At 41.1% G+C, this 18,575-nt stretch overlaps 1 protein-coding gene across 7 annotated transcripts in view; it reads left to right on the top strand.

Annotated features, from left to right (window-relative positions):
• The first annotated feature begins 1,657 nt into the window (after positions 1-1,657).
• The window catches only part of LOC124615613 (eukaryotic translation initiation factor 4E-binding protein Mextli-like), a 114,460-nt gene continuing 97,542 nt past the window's right edge, over positions 1,658-18,575 (top strand). For 3 of the 7 annotated variants that reach the window (XM_047143617.1, XM_047143619.1, XM_047143612.1), the window contains exon 1: positions 2,088-2,110. In XM_047143617.1, coding sequence (XP_046999573.1) covers positions 2,103-2,110 — 8 coding nt within the window. In that variant the 5' untranslated portion in view covers positions 2,088-2,102. Of the gene's footprint in view, positions 1,896-1,982; positions 2,111-18,575 lie in introns of those variants that run through there. The other 4 variants (XM_047143614.1, XM_047143615.1, XM_047143616.1 and 1 more) reach the window with 4 other exon arrangements.

The raw sequence follows: 18,575 nt of genomic DNA, 5'->3' as shown, positions 1-18,575 counted from the left end.
CCTTAGAAACTCTGAACATTCCCCGTAAAAGCGGAAAAACTGCATTCATTCAATGTTGTGGATGCTGTTTCAGTTTATGTTTTCCATGTCCGTGTGACAAATACCACCCCGCAATTTGTGACATTGAGAGGACATCGGGCAAGTAATTATACATCACTCTTTTGGTCTGGTTCATTGTGGCTTACTATATTACTGAATAAAATCATTCGCATCATTATTTATGGAAGTTTGAATTGGGTTTTCCAAGGTTGTCCCTCATTCTTGAAAATTGAATTAAAAGTAATAAATAGGCAAATAACATACGAAATTCACTATAGCTTCATGAAAATGCACATTTTTTTTCATTATATTGCCTCTAAAATGTCACCTAAATTAAATAATGTAAAAATACAGATAAAAAAATTAGTGTTGACAAGATTCGAACCCTTGCCTCGTTCTCAACCCTCTTGTTAAGCACGGACACTAACCACATGACCAGCTAGCACCTTTACACAGATATATCAGACACATAATAGATGCATAAAACTTATCTTGCGATTTTCTCGGAATTGCGAAAGTAGTGCAACTTAAAATGTATTTTTATTCCAGTCTTTAATCACAATATAAAGTCCTTCGACGATGACCGGTTTCAGTCAGTAATGACCATCTTCAGATCTGTTCTACACCGTGTCCTAATGTCCTAAAGCCGTAATGGCATCATCGAAACATATAAATACACTCAGCAACTATGTCGCAGCTGGTGAAACTACTGCAACTTAATCCTTGCACATAATGTTGTTTTAATGGCCCATTAAAGTTGTACAAAGTTGAAGTAAACACGTGATCCGAATGTCGTGGCCTCACCATATGAGTATATCTTTCCAAGTTCTTTATTTAACATAGTGGTATGATCTGAAATAATATTTTCCTTTTACAGCTGGCATTTTGGACTTACATGAAATGTTCTATGCATTTCAGTCAATTCATTATCTTGTCTTTAAAATATTTCTTTATTTAATAATGCGGCAATAGAAATGAAACCATGATTTATAATGAAATTTTTTGTCGTTTCAAGCGACCTGGGATAACAGTGGAATATAATTCACTGATTATTTGTGGATCTGGGCACTGGAGAAAGAGAGGCAGCATTTTGTATTTTAACAGGACTTGTACAACAAATGTTAACTGTTGTATTTTTCATTGCAATAATTACAATAAAGTAAAAAATACGTAATACGTTACATGTGTTATTGAACTGCTAAAATCCCATTACTCTGATATATGTATAGTAATGTCGTCTAAGCAAATTATACAAATCAGCCAGAGGTAAAAGCGTTCGATTTGCGTACTGTCAGGGGAGTTTTAGTGTCCCATAAGCTTAACGTTTATATTATAAAATTTAAATGTTCCTTCCAAAATTAAAAATTTAAAGAAACAGTCCTTTCTCTTGATAAGCAAGTGCTATATTCTATGACGTTAGCTCACATTCAAACATTTGTAACGGACGAGTGAGAAGATATTTTGTATTGACTCTGTAGTATCTGACCAAGTGAAATATTAATTGGCAAATAACAGATAATATAGTAATTACAATGGCACTACAAAAAAGTTGGATGACAAGAAAACAGAGAAGAACTTTATTGGCGAACCACAGATTACTCTATCTTTGCTGTGGGGTATTAGAAAGTTGGAATCGAGAGACTGAGAGAAAGCAATATGCGTGACGCATGGGGCATTTGGCCACATAGTGGTAAAGTTATACGTGCGCATTAGGCTATTCACACGACCATCCTTGGAGCTTTGTTTTCAACTAAAGGATTATCTGTGGCTGGTGTACATATATAGTGTGTACTACGACGTTTATATAGTGAGTATTGCAGTTGTGGGTGTGCTGCATGACACTCTATTTAAACGATGTACGTACGCTGAACTGTATTAATATGTACAGTTTCGCATCAGCTCTCGTACAGTAACGTTATTGAGCATCTGAAAGCTATATTTGTTACGAGGCAACACATAATTATCGGTTCGCATATTGTGCGTTATGATGAAGGAAAAACTGCGGTATTAAGTAACTGCAGTTTTTCGGGTGACCTATGACAGCATAAGTAGTTCCAAATCTTATGCAAGGGTAAATTACAGCATGTTGCTGATTAGAGACTATTTTGTTTATTAGAGTGTTTAAACATCAACATCAAGATTCAAAGCTTGACATTAACTCTTTTTGGAAGCTCGATTACGTTTGTTGTTTAAATACTTCTTCGAAAAAAAGATATATTTCTCTTTGTGCAGAGCTATAAATTGTTAGTCATTGAGAAAAAGTAGGACTAACATGCGCAATGAATGTAGGTCGTACCTCATTTTACTTTCTATCACCCTTTTTGTTGTAAGAGTTGTTTGGCGCGGTTTACTGGCCACACCAGAAGTACTTTTTCTCACTTTTTTTTAAAGTATCATTTGTTGCGCAGCGTTATACATTTTCTGGACGCGAAACTGGTCTGCGTCACTTTATCTTTATTCATGCTTGATGTACGGCGTGAAAACTTCCATGTCTTTCGATACCTATTGCTGTTTATGATCTGCGTGTACTGTTTGAGGAAAAAATAAATATGCAGAGATCGAACCAAAACACTATTCTTCCTGGTGTTATGTGCCCATCCCGTAGAAGCTTTTAAGTTCAGACAAGTAGTCGTGAAATTGAATTTTTATCCATGCACAGTATATATTTTGCATCTACAGCTTATGAAACTATTGGGAAAATGAACAACTTAATATTACTCAGCCTATGATGTAATGGAGTTTTGTGTGTTTGGGGTTAATTATTCTCAAAATCTTATCATCTATGAAGATTGAGACTAATATTTGCGAATTTGACTTTGCTCACAGGGAGCTAGTGGATGTCATTCGTATATGGTGTAATTTGTAATCTGCTATATGGTTAAGAGATGCACAGGTTTAGTACATATATTGTTCATTGTTCACATTTTGTCTTCACATACTGTAGTTCATTGAGGCTAAAGATTCTTTGTTGTACACACTGTGAACAGCACAGCGAAGAATGTATGTGTTACAAGACCAGTATTACAGATCTTGGAATCTGATCTCCCCCCCCCCCCCCCCCCTTCTCCCGAAAGTAGTAAGATAATTCGTGTGCACATTCGAAAAATTGCCCTGCTATTATCTTGCATCAATGTATCATAATTGTCAAGGAACTGCTCGGACAGTATTACCTGTCTTTTTTTATTCCAGTTTTAAGAACTTCATCATTTATTTCAAACAGCTTTATGCTGTCAAAGAACGTAACTAGATGGAAATAAGTGACAGGAATAAACCAATTTTACATGCATTCCCAAGCAGGATTTCAGCAATGCTGTGTAGTTCACCTGCCTTCATGCAATATTGGTTATATTACTTCTATTCAGTGGAACAATAGAGAAGGGCCAATGTGAGTGCCAAATTTTGTGTCCTCAGTTTGTTTAGTTCAGGCTAATGTAATTTTCTGAAAAAACCTATATTGTGGATAGTTTTGAAGAAAGGTCAGCTGTTGGTAGAAACAAGCATGTAACAGGAACTGCTTCTTATTTCGTATCTTCTAGCAGCAAAGAGTGTATAAAAAGTCATGATAAATTAATATAAAAGTGTTTCTGTAAGCTGTCCGAAGTATTTTGCAACATTTGGAGCATCTGTCACTTTCTATTGTTTATTACTGTAGATGTGCATTTCCATGAAATGGTTATCTTTGTTACAGACATATTTCAATAATTGATTTAGGCTGAAGCTATTTTCTGAAATTAAGACATCTTGAAAAGCCTTTCATCATTGCTTGTTAGATTTAGGTGTGAACTCCTGTTGTCACTGAATCTGTTAATTCTGTTCTTTTTGCCTATATCCTTCAGTGCTCACAAAATAACATAGGCCTATTGCACATTCTCCATGCATACAAGTATATAAATATGTGTGATGGGTAGAATCAAGGGTTTTTCCATAGCACAACCTGATCACTGACAAATCCTCTAAGAGTTGTGTATTAAGAGTACAATGAAATAGGGTGAATTGGGGTAAGTGTAACCACGTTTTGGCATAGTCCAACTTTGACACCAAATTGCCAACTTGTTATTGAACATATGATTTTGAAATTACTCGTGCTTAAAGTTTGATCTATTGACTTTTAAACAATATAGCCTACATTTTGTTTTTGGAAAAAAAATTATATTGTCAAATAATTGTTTTCAAAATTTTGTGTTGAGGTTACACTTGCCCCATGGTTCGGGGCAAGTGTAACCCCGCATTGTTGTACCCATATAGAGCATTGTAAAAGAGACTTGGAGTAAGTGACCTGATTACCCAATTTTTACTGAATTTGAGGATTTTTAAATTATTCAAATATTTTTACTCAAGATATGAACTTTTTTGGACACGCCTCTTTGTATATTATGAAATACACAGAAAATGTTAGCTAAACTAAAAAAATAAGTGTTAGCCTAAACCATAAAACACTGAAACAGAATGCTTCATAGATGATTTATTTTTGTTTTAGGCCAGTAATTTATTAGTTTAAATTCTACAAAAGTAATATTTTTTTTCTTTAGTAGGCGATTTAACAAAAATAATAAAATACCTAGTATCAAGAGGAAAAAGAGAAAAATTCACTTTATATGTTCACTTTCTATTATTTTTCATGGTAATTGAACTAAAGTTGTTGGCAATTTGTGTTTAATGCTAAACTACCCTAATTCAACTTATTATATTCACACTTAGACCCTAACTATTATTTAGTCACTGAATGTTGTATGAATCAAATGTAACACCAAACGTCAGGTCTCCCCTGTGACCCAAAGTAGGCTCAGGCAGCTCTGAAATGACATCAGAGGATGGAACTTCAGTCTCATCTCTTCTATAAGGCCATTAGAATGTGGTGCCATGCTTTGTTTTATTTTTGCATCTGAGGAAAATCACTTCTGGATCTCCTAAATCACTAATTTTGGTAACTTTGCCAATAAAATGAACTTTCTTACATTTTGTTGCAAAAGCTGTCCAACTGTAATTTTATCTTTGGCTTCAAAAAAGTTTGCCTCTTTCTTCTTCAGTTTATCATTTCTTTCTTGAGATCATCCAGTGTTGTTATGATCCCATTTTCTTCATCACTACTTATTAAAGATAGGTCTCCTTCAGTTTCACTTTCTTCACTTGTTGATTCAACTTCGTCTCTTTTTTTCTTGTTACCCACATGAGCAATCAGGGAATTTTTTTTCCATAACATTCCGAGATGCCATTTCGGATAAAGTAACAGCACTTTGCTTGGAAGATTTACTTTTCATTACCAAGCCCTTTTTTATGCAGATAATGCTTTTTTTTGTTTTGCTTTCTCCTTATTATTCTTGTTTCCTTTAAAATCTTTTTCTTTATAAATGGGATCTTGAAAAGCGATAACGTCAGCTCCTGGTGCAATCCTATTCTTCTTTGTTTTACCAGTGGGACTACACTGTTGGACTGTTTCCAATAATAAGCTTTCAAATGAGAAGTCAGAAGTTCCACAACATAATGAAACATTGGTTAGCTCGGGAATGGTTGAGAAAGAACTCTGATACTGGGAGAACTGCAGGGCTCAGTAGATGTAGGCCTATTAAATTCTGGAGGTTGTTCAGCTGGAAGCTTCCCAAAAATCTGAGTACTTTCTGTTAGAGACGTAGCTTCCACACAGTCTATGGCTGCATTATCGTGAGCTGGCAATGGATTTGTTTCTGCAAAAGATTTGGCATGAGCTACATATCTTTTATATGCCTCTGGATCATATTTAGTTTTATCAGTTACTTCTCTACTGTAAGGGAATATTCCTGCTTTTTGAAAACCACTTTTCAACAATTCAGGTGGTGTTTCATTCCATACAGCAGTGAGGAGATTGGAAAAGTCACGTTTGCTAATTTTTACCCCTTGATGATGTCTCTGGTGACGAGTTAACTTTCGTTCCCGTACATTTCACACTCTTAAACACCGCTACATCCATTGGCTGCAGGATGAATTATCATGCTCAACATTGTTGTCAGTCAAACAATGCTTCACATACTGTACTGTAATTGAAATAGTGGCTTCTTTACAGTTCTGTGTCATATTTTATAAACGGAAACGTGGTTTAAAAAAATATTAGTCTTAAATAAAAAATAAAATATGTCACACAAACTCAGTAGACCTACAAATCCAGCACATCAGGTATTCTGGTATCCATATGTACAGGAAGGCCAGTTTAGTTGATCTAGTGTGATAGCAAAGACATGGTTTGTTTGGGGGCAAGTGTAAAAACTTGGACAAAATCTCCATTGACAGACTAGCTTGTCCATAGGACATAAATTAAGGATTTTCGTTCTTTATTTATTTTACACCAATTATGTTGGTTAACTCATGTTTGGCCTCCACTTTTTTGAAATGTTTTACAGAAATGCAAACTTGCAAGACGTGGGGAAGGTCACATAATACCCAGTGTGATAGCTAGTGCAAGCATAGGCTGTCGGGCACCCATACAGCGGTAACCCCGTGATTATGCAGTGAATGCACTATTGGTGCCTGAGCCATCAACTCCCTGCATTTGCTTAGGAATAGGTGCGTGTCCTTTGGGGGGCTCAGGTCAGTGGTCTCAAGCCAGGTAGCCAGTTCTCTGTCTTGGTGGTTCCCACGGGGAGATTTCTCCTTAGAAGTAAGTGGTGTTGTGGCGTACCTCTCATGAAGTGAAAAGACCGAAGTTATGAGCCAATGGCTGTGTGACACCGATAGACTCTTCAGACAGATTTGAAAGTGTCAGTGCAACTTGAACGTTCCTACCTTGGCCATGCCAGGGGAGGAAAGCAGAATCACTTTCCCCTCTGTTCCTTGTTTGCACATGGACTGATGCAGGGTCCTTTCTTTCTACTTTGTTCTTTACAGATAATATCAAAAATGTGCTTGAAGAAATCTATTCTGTCACGGTTCTGTATTAATTTAAATAGTTAATCCTACCCAGTCTTGAGTGTCGCCCTCTTACAAGAAAATTGGTGACATAACTATTACTGTAACACTCCACAAGAATCTGAACACAGTACAGGCCTTAATTTTTGACCAGGACTAAGTGCTGCAGATGGATGAAGCATTCCTCAAAAACTTGGAAAAATGAGGGGCCATTTCATATGTTGTGTACATTTAGGTCTGCCAAACAGCGAGGTTGATGCCAGTCATTCATCATTACTGTTGAAGGGAGCTCACTTCCCAAGAAAGTTAAAACTGTAGTCTGCCATTCTCATGTGAAGCTGTATAACTTTCAGAGGCTGTGGTTGGCCTTCACCATTTCACCATTCTTTGTCAATAGCAGAGCTATTCACCTGTCCTGATCCCCAACTGTGGTATCCTAATTAAAGGACGTGAAATCCAGGAACTTAATGTTTCCAATTACCTCTCATTTTTTGGAGCCTGGAAAAAGTAAAACTGCTTATCTTGTCCCAATAGTATTGAACTCTGCCAGTACTGTGACCAGGTCATCAGCAGTATCTCGAGTACTTACTGTCCATTCCTCTGACAGTCATGCGAATATATTAACCCATGGGGGAGATAGGACACCCCATTCCCTACACCCTGCAGACCCCAGCGCTTTATGCTACTCTTCAGTTCCTACTTCCCATAGTGGAGAAGTTCTTGCAAGAGCCTTAACCCTAGAGAGTGGTTATAGAAAAAAAGATGACACGTTACTCCAGTTAACATGGAGATGTCGGATCTATCCACATTATGACTCCAAACCTATGTTTATTGTCGTCATCCCCCCACCAGTTACAGTTAGCAATTCTTGGGAAATGGCTATTCCCTTTATGCCTAACCATCACATCCTTAATGTGACAATTCAGTGGGAGTGGACTGGATATTATTGTCATCTGGCAGAACAACAACTAATGCCATCCTGTTCAACTATCTGCATAGCTGTTGAAGAAACACATTTGACTAAAACCACCATGCCTGCTGATGGAACAGCACCAGAGAGAGAGAGCAACTGGTGGGATCCATACATTGGATGACACAGTTGTCATCAGTTAATGGATTACCTATCACGCCCCATTGTGAGCGATAGTGAGTGTGTGAATGACCACAGTAATCACAATTTGCTCCATTTATTTACAATCAGGCAGGGCAGTTATGAATCTTGAGATAACTTCTTTGACTTGACCGCTCTCCACCCCCGCACTCTCCCTTTTCCCCCATTCGCTCATTTTGGGATTTCAAAGCACACTTCCTCATACAAGGGAGTACTACATTGTCTGCTAGGGTCCCTCTGATTGACAGAGTTCTCTCCAGGCTTGATCTTTCTCTCCTCAGTAATTCTCTTACATTCCTATGCACTTCACCATCACCCATGGCACTGTTTTGGTTATCAATGTTATGACCCCCCGCCCCACCAAAAAAGAAAAAAAATCTTGTGGCTTTGTTACAGTGGTTACTGTATGGGGGTCAGTGATCACTTTTCTAGTGATCCTGTCATTACCAGACTGATTGATTGCCACATTAGGCTCTCTGAGGGACCAGCTAGGTTGCTGCCATCTTCATCTCCTCTCCATGAGAATGTGTTGACAAGGATGTCAGAGATGTGTCTGCTGTGATCTGCCATGTCATGGGAAATGCTTGACCCCTTTCTACAGGCCACATTATCAGATGGTCCAACATATGAATGCGATTCAGACTCCATCTACTTGTGATGTTAAACAATATTTAGCTACAAGGTTTTCCCTTCGCAGTGGAGGGATGGTGTCATCTTAATCTTTAAACCAGGCAAAAATGCTTCAGCTGTAGACAGTTGCCAACTGATTAGCCTCGCCATTATAAAGCCTTAGAGATAAAACCTGACTTAAAGCACCAATAAAATGCCACCCCTACAGAATTCTGTCGGGCCATACGCACGAACTGGCAGCACTGTACAATATGAAAGTGTTGTGTTCTACTCAAAGTGCTATGGTTTTGTGCAATGAATACACAGTGTCTCAAGTTTGAATCCACTCCTTCCTTTATTTTTTAAACCACATTTTGACTATCTGCTAAAGGAATCTGTCTGACAAAACTCCAAAGGAAATGCACTTCATTTTCTAATACATCAGTAATAGCACCAGCTTCCAGCAACAATTCTGCAAAACAGGTCATGGCTGTGACAAGATCACGGCAGCTTACACTCGAGAGTTTACTCAACCTATAGTAACCACTTGTCACTTCCCACCTGTCGTGCACCATCTGATCAGGTGATCACAGCATGACAGTATGAGTGTTTTTATCAATTGTCATTTTCTTAGTATGGTTCTAGTGTTTATCTTGGTTTTAGATATTGGAGTTTGTGTACTTGAAACATATGAATTGTGTGTAGGCATTGTAAAATAGTTGCAAGTGAAAAAATGTACAATTTGTGACATATTTTTCCCTTTGGGTTTAATGGAGGAGTGAAGGCATTGGAGACAGCTCAAAACCTTTGTATTGTGTGTTGATTGAGTGCTTTAGGACAAAACACGCCAGAAAAGCATTCATTTTCTTTTTTCAGGAAAAATCATTCTGGCATGAATGGTGTTCCACAATCAAAGAGTCTTGATAACTGAGAGGTGATGAACTATAGCCATTTTACCTTCCTGGGACTTAGACTTTCAGTGGGCAAGGTCCGAAAGTCCGGTGTAAGAGTGCTGCATGCTCTAATTCAAAAAAAAAAAAAAAAAAAAAAAAAAAGGGTGAATATTGATACTTTTTTGCTTGGCCATTGTCAGTTTGCTCATTAAGCATTCCCAAATAACATTGTTATTGGCAAAAAGTTGTTATGCGGTTGGTAACTTCTTGAGAAGAAATTGATGAATGGGGTAAGTTACTGGATGTAGCAGATGACTTTTGACGGAGAAGTTTTCTTAAGATTTTCTTGCTGATTTTTCAGTCTGGCTGCTTGTAGCTTTGTCACAAAATAGATAAAAATCTGGCCATCAACGAGACTGTAACCGTGAGCCAAAGCAGCGTTCACTTTACAGCTGACCCTGTTAACCTCAGAGCTAGCAAAGGGCACAGCATTCATTTCTCCTTGATTGCCCCAGCACAGATAAATCACAGTATAAAAGAAGATATTAGTTGGTATTTCTCTATGGAACAATTTCCCTGGTCTCAAAACAGTAAATTGATAAGGTGTGACATAATGTTAAGTGAAAATCACTGAGATTATCCAGTGGAAATAAGAAAATATCAAGTTGATTTTGTTGGGCAATTCTGTGTCATCCAGGAAGTAGTTTGATAGTCACAGGGCACCAAACATATTCTGCATTGTTGTTAAGTTTGTAACATTACCAGCAGAAAGAATACCAGCCGATGTGTTCCTTGAACTGGCTTGCTCTTGGAAAGTCCACACTTTAAAGACACAATGGTGCCTGCTACCATGTAGTTCCAAGGAGACTAGGTGCACTAACTGCAAACTAAACATCATAAATCAATAGCTGCTACAATTATATTTTATTTTCTGCATTAAGTGTACTGAAAACTACAAAGGTCACTCATGCGATTCCCATCTTTGGATTCTCCCCATTGGTTATGCTGTAAGCATCGTGAGTAGGCAACACGTCTTTTTATAATTATAGACTCAGAAAATGTTTTTCTTGAGCTCACTGTCGTTTGCTCTATCCCGTAAAATAAAAAAGAGGGGGGGGGGGAGACATGAACATCCATGGGGAGACCTTGTAAGCTACGTATAACACAAAGTTCCAAATGGAAAAAAGGGTGCTGTGCAGGAAACCATACCCAGTGACCAAAAAAGTGGGCTCGGAAAGCCATTGAAAATGAGAAAAGTAAATTTATGCAGCACAAGTTACATGAAGCTTCTGCTAACGTGAAAGGGGAAGTGACTATCAAAATGTGGAACAAGCACCCAGTAATCTCTAGACTAAGCCATCCTGCAAGAAAACTGTCAGTCTCTAAATACTTCAAAGAATAAAAAATCATCTACTCACTATGATTAAAATACAGCTGCTGCTGATACCTTACCAATAAAACAAAAAATGGCTATGTCAAAGTGCTTTTCAACTTGCAATACACTTGAACAAAAAGAACCCAAATTAACAACAGATTTACCAAGCTGATCGTATTGCTGACATGGACCCAGCTAGCCTTGCCTATGCTATGTCACCACCCTTTGGGTTTGGTAGCACGTTCCCCGGTTAACCATGGGTACGGCGAACATCCTTGCCGACTCGCCACCCTGCAGATCCAGAGATTAGAATAGGTCTGAGGTATTCCTGTGTGTCATAAAAGGTGACTAAAAGGAGTCTCACTCGTTTCAGCCTTTATATGATGGTCCCCTGTAGGATTTGACTTCCATTTTTTAAAATTTTCCCGACGAGTGTGTCAGTTGGGGGAAGGGCGCCGTACATGGTGCGTTGTGTCCATCGTGCCTTGAAATCTTTAGCCCACTTTCTTGTCCTCGCATTGCAGTCCAGCTCATTCTCCATTTCTTGGGTGAGGACGCCTTCGTGGACTCGTTTTCCACCACGCACTATGCAGTGGCGCTTTTTGCGCCGATGATGACCATGGACTTCTTTGCACCTCATATCCAGTACAGTAACCAATTAGTTGTGGTGGGGCCAGAATGTACCCTGTTGGTTGTAGCCCCCTGACAACACAGCTGATGCCTGTGCTGTTAACTCCCCACGTATGCCAAGGAGTAGGTGTCCATCATCCTGGGGCATCAGGACTCCCAGCAATGGACATCCTGCCAGGTGGCCTTTCCTGCGACTAGGTGGTGCCCGTGGGGAGGGGCCCCTGGTCGGAGTGGGTGGCATCAGGGTGGATGGCGTGCGATGAAGCATACGACGTCATCTCTTGCTGGTGATAAACACCAGCAGTCCCTAAGCATTCCAAGTCTCAGTACAATGCTAGGAAGTACTAGGTCTACAACTTTGCTTCCATTGTTTTTTCTAGAAGTTCGGGGCTTTATTGTGAAAAGCTTTAAAAAAATTATGATTCGTAATATTGCCCATTGCTAGCCACTACATTCTCCCATCTTTCGTATCGCATACGAATCCCGTGGCGGAAGAACTGGGTGTCTTTTGTGGGGATCTATGAATCGATTCAATTTTGCACTTGTTCATATGATCAGAAGTGCTGGTCAGCCAGGCTGGATGCCACTGATCAAAAAAGGTGGTAGTCAGAGAGACCCATGTATGGAGAATACGGCGGGAGGGATAGGGCTTCTCATTTCAACGTTTCCATGTTTATTTTGACAGGTTTTGCGACGTGGGGTCGAGCACTGACCTGCTGCAAAATTACCTTTACGTGTCTATCGCTGTATTGTGGCCATTTATGTTTCAGTGCTGGGTTCGAACACATAATTTGCTTTTGATAATGATGTCCTGTGACTGTCTTCGTCTGTTTCACTAGATATGAAAACATTCTGTCTTCCCCCACCGTGCCCGTCTTAGACATCAAAATCACCATTCTTAAGGCATTGAAAACATTCTGTGCATGTTCTTCCACTAATAGTTTCCTCACCATTGGTCTTACCCAGAATTTTAAGAGCCACAGAAGCAGATTTCTTCATGTTAAAGCAGAAAATTAAAACTTCCCCCAAATCACAAGAAATGGATACATAAGTTGACATTCTTAATTGAGAATAACCGTATGATGCAAACACAAATAGACTAATGTTTTTATGGCATTATGTTTACAGATGCCTAAGCTTATTGTATTACATCTATTATCAACCACCCGAACCCCACTTGCCACTACTGCCGTCTATTGCAAAACGGTGGAAGCAAAGTTGTATACCTAATACGACCTAAATCATTCCCCTCCCTGGCCACACCATGGGAGGAATGCCAGGCTAAGGATGGCAGCACACCTTATTCAACCCGGTACCTTGTATGTACAAGAACTAATGGGGTCTCCTTTGTTTCGATGAAGCCACAGTTTTTTGTAGAGCATTTAGAGGACATGTTTGAGAGGTGGAGGGCTTGTCCAAAATGGGATCTGGGTCAGTCTTGATAAAAATAGCATCCTCTGCCCAATCACGGACTTTACTCGCTTGTAACAAGTTGGGGGATGTTTCTGTTACCATCACGCCACATAAGAGCTTAAATATGATACAGGGACCTTCTTTTGCAGTCTGACGACGAGGTGCTTGCCAATTTAGAGCGGCGAGGTATTTATTTAGTGCGGCATGTCCATTGGGGTCCAAGGGATAATAAGGTTGCCACCGGTGCCTTCATCTTGGCCTTTGAGGGTGACACGTTACCCAAGCCGTATATTCCTCCCCCTGCTGTACTTCCAGTGTCACATGTCGGCATGTCAAGAGTGTGGACGTCCATCACATCCCAATAATCAATGTGCCCCGCCTCCCATCTGTGACAACTGCGGAGAGCATCATTCACATTGCTCGCCAGACTCCAGGATGTTACAGAAAGACATGAAAATCGTGGATTACAAGACCCTGGACCGACTGACCTACACTGAGGCTAAGAGAAAATATGAGCGCCTACATCCTGTGGCTATGACCACCTCATACACCACTGCTACGAGAACAGTTGTAGCCCAATCAGTTCTGAGTCAGAGCCAGAAGAGGCTACACCTATCCACTGGAGAGCACATGACATGTGTGGTAGTGACCACTTCCCCATCTTCCTGTCACTGCCCCAGTGTCAGGCCCACAGACGCCTGTCCAGATGGGCTTTAAACAAGGCGGACTGGGGAACGATCACCTCTGCAGTCACCATTGGCTCTTCCCCACATTGTAACATCGATGTTGTGGTTGAGCAGGTGACTTCATCCCCACCCCAAGGCGATCCCTTGGTGGTCGCCGGAAGTCGCTGAGGCAATTAAGGAGCATCAGTGAGCTCTACAGCAGCATAAGCGGCACCCTTCCCTGGAGCACCTCATAGCCTTTAAGTGGCTCTGTGCCCACATTCGCCAGCTTATCAAAAGACGGAAGGAGTGGTGTTGGGATAGATACATCTTTACTATTGGGTGTCATACGTCACCTTTCCAAATCTGGGCAAAGATCAAACGTGTTTCCGGGTACCAGACCCCAACAGGTGTTCCCAGTGTTACCAGTGCAAATGAAATTGCTGAGCACTTTCCTGAGCACAATGCTCGAGCCTCTGCATTGGAGAACTACCCTCCAGCCTTTCACACCCTCGAAAGGCAGATGAAAAGGAATGTCATCTCGTTCGCTACACCCCACAGTGAACCCTATAACGCCCCATTTACAGAGTGGGAGCTCCTCAGTGCCCTTGCACATTGCCCTGACACAGCTCCTGGGCCAGATCGGATCCACACCTGGTTGCCACCTTTTTTTTTTTTATTTACGAAAGCGTGTGACACGACCTGGCATCATTATATCCTTGCCACATTGTACGCGTGGGGTCTCAGAGGCCCACTCCTGATCTTTTTATTCAGAATTTCCTGTCGCTTTGTACTTTCTGTGTCCAAGTTGGTGTCTCCCATAGTTCCTCCCATATCCACGAGAATGAAGTACCGCAGTGCTCTGTATTGAATGTATCTCTATTTTTAGTGGCTATTAATGGTCTAGCAGTAGCTGTAGGGTTGTCGCTCTCACCTTATCTGTATGCAGACGACTTCTGCATTTCGTACTGCTCCACCAGTACTGGTGTTGCTGATCAGTGCCTACAGGTAGCCATCCACAAGGTGCTGTCATGGACTCTAGCCCATGGTTTCCAGTATTTGGCCGCAGAGTCGTGTGTTACGCACATCTGTCAGTGTCATACCGTTCATCCGGAACCAGAACTGTACCTTAATGACGATCCACTCTCTGTAGTGGAGATACTGATTCTTAGGACTTGCTTTTGATGCACGATTGACTTGGCTCCCTCGCCTTCGTCAACTTAAGCGGAGGTGCTGGCAGCACCTCAATGCCCTCTGCTGCCTGAGCAACACCAACTGAGGAGCAGATTGCTCATCACTGCTGTGGCTCTGCAGAGCCCTTGTTCAATCTCGCCTTGACTATGGGAGTGTGGTTTATGGCTCGGTGGCACCCTCAGCGTTGCGTTCATATGACCCAGTGTGACATTTGCCCAATGACCAGCATCCTAGTGGAGACTGGAATCACCCCATTGCAGGTTAGGCATGGGAAATTGCTCTCCAGTTATGTTGCACACGTTTGTAGTTCTCCTGCACATCTGAATTACCATCTCCTTTTCCTGCCTACAGCGGTTCGTCTCCTTCATCGACAGCCCAGGTCAGGGTTTACAATTGCAGTTCATGTGCGATCGCTTCTCTCCGAACTAGAGTCCTTGCCTTTACCACCTATACTTGAGGTTCATTCATGAACACCTCCGTGGTGTACACCTAGGCCACGGCTTTGCCTGGACCTTTTATATGGCCTTAAGGAGTCAGTTAACCCTGCGACTCTCCACTGTCACTTCCTCTAGATTCTCAACGTGTACCGGGGCCATGAAGTGGTTTACACAGATGGCTGAGGGTCACGTTGACTTTGCCTATGTCCATGGAGGACATACAGAGCAGCACTCTGTACCAGATGGCTGCAGTGTTTTCACTGCAGAGCTAGTGGCCATATCTCGTGCCCTTGAGCATATCCGCTCATGCCTGGGCGAGTCATTTTTCCTGTGTTGACTCATTGAGCAGCCTAAAAGCTATTGACCAGTGCTACCCTCGCCATCCTTTGGTAGCGACCATCCAGGAGTCCACCTATGCCCTGGAACTCGCTCCGCGACGTACTTTTAACTTTCCCAGCACTCTACCTTTGGTGTTGGGCGACAATGCCTCAACAGCAGCTTTAGTTTTACGTTTTATTCGTGTGGGTGAGTTTTATCATTTGCTCTTAGTTTTAGCACATGTCCATTGTCCCTGTGTGTCCTCCACCCTAGTGCTTTCAGGGTGGAGGTTTTAATGTGTTGCAGAGTGGCTGGCTTTTCCTTTTTATGCTCATGGTCAGCCAGCCCTGGTAACCTGCTTTCTTGTTTTAACCTCTTCTACCTGTTTCTTGCGTCTTTGTGGTTTTTCTGTCCCCTTTTGTCCATTTAAGTGTTTGTTGCCCTTCAGTCATTGTTGTGGTTTTTCCTTTGATTCTGTTTTGTATTGTAAGTCTCATTGTCTCATTCTCACCCTTGTGGCATTGTTTCCCTCGGAACAAGGGACCAATGACCTCGACGTTTGGTCCCTTCCCCCCTCTTTTAAACCAACCAACCAACCATAGTGCTGCCATTCGGTGCAGCTCCACATAATCGGCAAAATGTGTCATTAATTTAGCCCCTGACATTTTCATATGACTGATGCCCCTCAGCCCATCAAAATATTCATATGAGAACTATTGAGGTGTAATTAGACAGCACAGATGTGCAGATGCCTCTAGAATTTGCAGATACTATCCATATACTACTGATTCATGGCGCAAAACTACCATCATTTGGATTTTAGCCCAGTCTGTGAAGGAATTGCTAGACAATGGGTGAACAGCATAAACACCCCTGCATCCTACATGCGGTGTAGACCCATTATTGGCCACCTAATTGCATCAAAGTGACCTATGCTTGCCTCTTTCTACTAACAGCTTAATTTCTTTTGCAGCAGACTGTCATGTGGTTGTGAAGGTGATAAGTGTTACAATCTACCATAACATTGCTTATGCACACTCCACAGGGTGCACTTTGTCCCATACCACTGTGGATTCTGGAAGGATTATCAACAACTGAGCACCTGGTTCAATTTGCAAACAGTAATGTAACAAGCATTTTTCTAAATGCCAACATTTCTTTGCAATCTTTTTACCATACATAAAGCTTCATGACTGGGGCTTGTGAGGTACCTTACTTGTTTTTTGTTCATTAATTTGTATCAATCCATCCTTTCATTTTGGTTTAAGAGTCTGTATGTTGCTCATGTTTCTCATGAGTGTAAGAGAACTGTGCCGCTGTGGGATGTGTGTTGAGTGTTACTCTCTTATCACCTCCATTGGGGGGGTTAGTGACTTCAGTCACACAAGAGATTACATGCATTGTATGTTGAAGACATTTGTATTTAGTATAGCTCTCAATCTGTAGATTTGGGTGAACACCAGCTCCATATCGCCATATGGAGGGCCTCTGCTTCCAGTTTTCTCGTGTAAAAATGTGACTCTTGCATTTCTGTTGGAATTCCACATTTTGTCTTGACCAGGGACTCTTTGTGCACCCAGAACTTGGATGGTGTTGTGCAGCACTGACTGGAACTCTTCTTGGATAAATGCTAACTTGGTTGCCCCATAAAAGTTAACAAAAGAATAGTTGAATGTGAAAACTTATGCTTCCTGCTTCCTTACCTATACCTCTTGGGGTGTGGATCACATTATTCTACTCTGTATTTACTGGATCATAGTCTTTTCCAGACTGGACTGAGGTTGCCAGTTTTATGGCTCAACAGTACTTTAAGCTCTGAAATTACTGGATTCACTTCATCATCATGGAGTAAGACTGGTCATTGGTGCTGTCTGGACTAGTCCACTAGACCTTCTTCTTGCCAAAATGGGATTATTTAGCTGTTACGTTATGGCGGTACCAACTCTTGCATGCTTATGCAGTCAACAGATGACAATTTACAAGTCAAATTACTTACCAAACTGTTTTCAAACCCAAGCGAGTCGACCTGTTAACACTTGCCCTCGACTGGTTTTCCCATTTGAAATGCATGTTGATACACTCTTCATGGACCATCTGCTCTTTGACCTGCAGACTGGCCCAACTCTGTTACTTTTACTTCTCGTACAGTTATCTCTCATATCTGGCATCAGTATTGCTTTTGGTGCCTCTGTTTTGCCACGCCTACATACTATCAAAATTAGATTAAATTTCTGGCTGATATTGATAAATCCCAATGGACTATTCCATGAACAAGAGACTGTTTAGTGCTTTGCTCCCCTCTCCAACCAATCAGCCAAAATCGCATGAGCTGTTTGGTACATCCACACCTACTCACAAGAAAATTTTCTGCTTTGCAGAGGCTTCTTGAGCAGTTCACATGCCATAGCTCAATGATATCGATGACACTCACTGATGTTGCCCAGTCAGTACACTTTTTTCTGAGCTCTAGTACACCAGGTAGTCAGTCATATTTCTCTAGTTCCTCAGCCACTGTGGAATCTTAGGAAACAATCTTGTAGATCATTTGGCTGTGGGTACTGGCTCCTGACTTAGACTGCCCTATCCGAACAATTCCTGTCATTGTGGGATAAAGTGGAATGCCACATTGGAAGAATTCAGCTAAGGATACCACACTTTGCTGCAGTTACGGTTTTTCATTACCAGTGGGGCACATTTCGTGCGCCATACTTTTTCTACAATAAAGTTAATTGTGAAACAACCCAACTCATTGCTTGCAGTTTTAGCTGATGTCCCAAGCAGCAAACCTAATTTTACATTTGTTTTTTTCCAAAGGTGTGGTTTGTGCAAATTTGAAGACAAGACATTATGTTCTTGCAGGCATTCAGGGGGATGTGGTTGGTTGCCCCTGTGACAGTCTTAGCCATAGAGGGCCCCCTGCTGTCCCTGTGTGGGGTGTTGGCAGGACAGCCTAATGTTGTGTAATGTATTTACACTTCTACATTACTTGATATTTTAGTTAAACTACATTAACTC

This window comes from Schistocerca americana, chromosome 5 (genome assembly GCF_021461395.2).
Source record: "Schistocerca americana isolate TAMUIC-IGC-003095 chromosome 5, iqSchAmer2.1, whole genome shotgun sequence".
In the NCBI taxonomy this organism is placed as follows: domain Eukaryota; kingdom Metazoa; phylum Arthropoda; class Insecta; order Orthoptera; family Acrididae; genus Schistocerca; species Schistocerca americana.
This window is presented reverse-complemented; position numbering and strand designations above follow the sequence as displayed.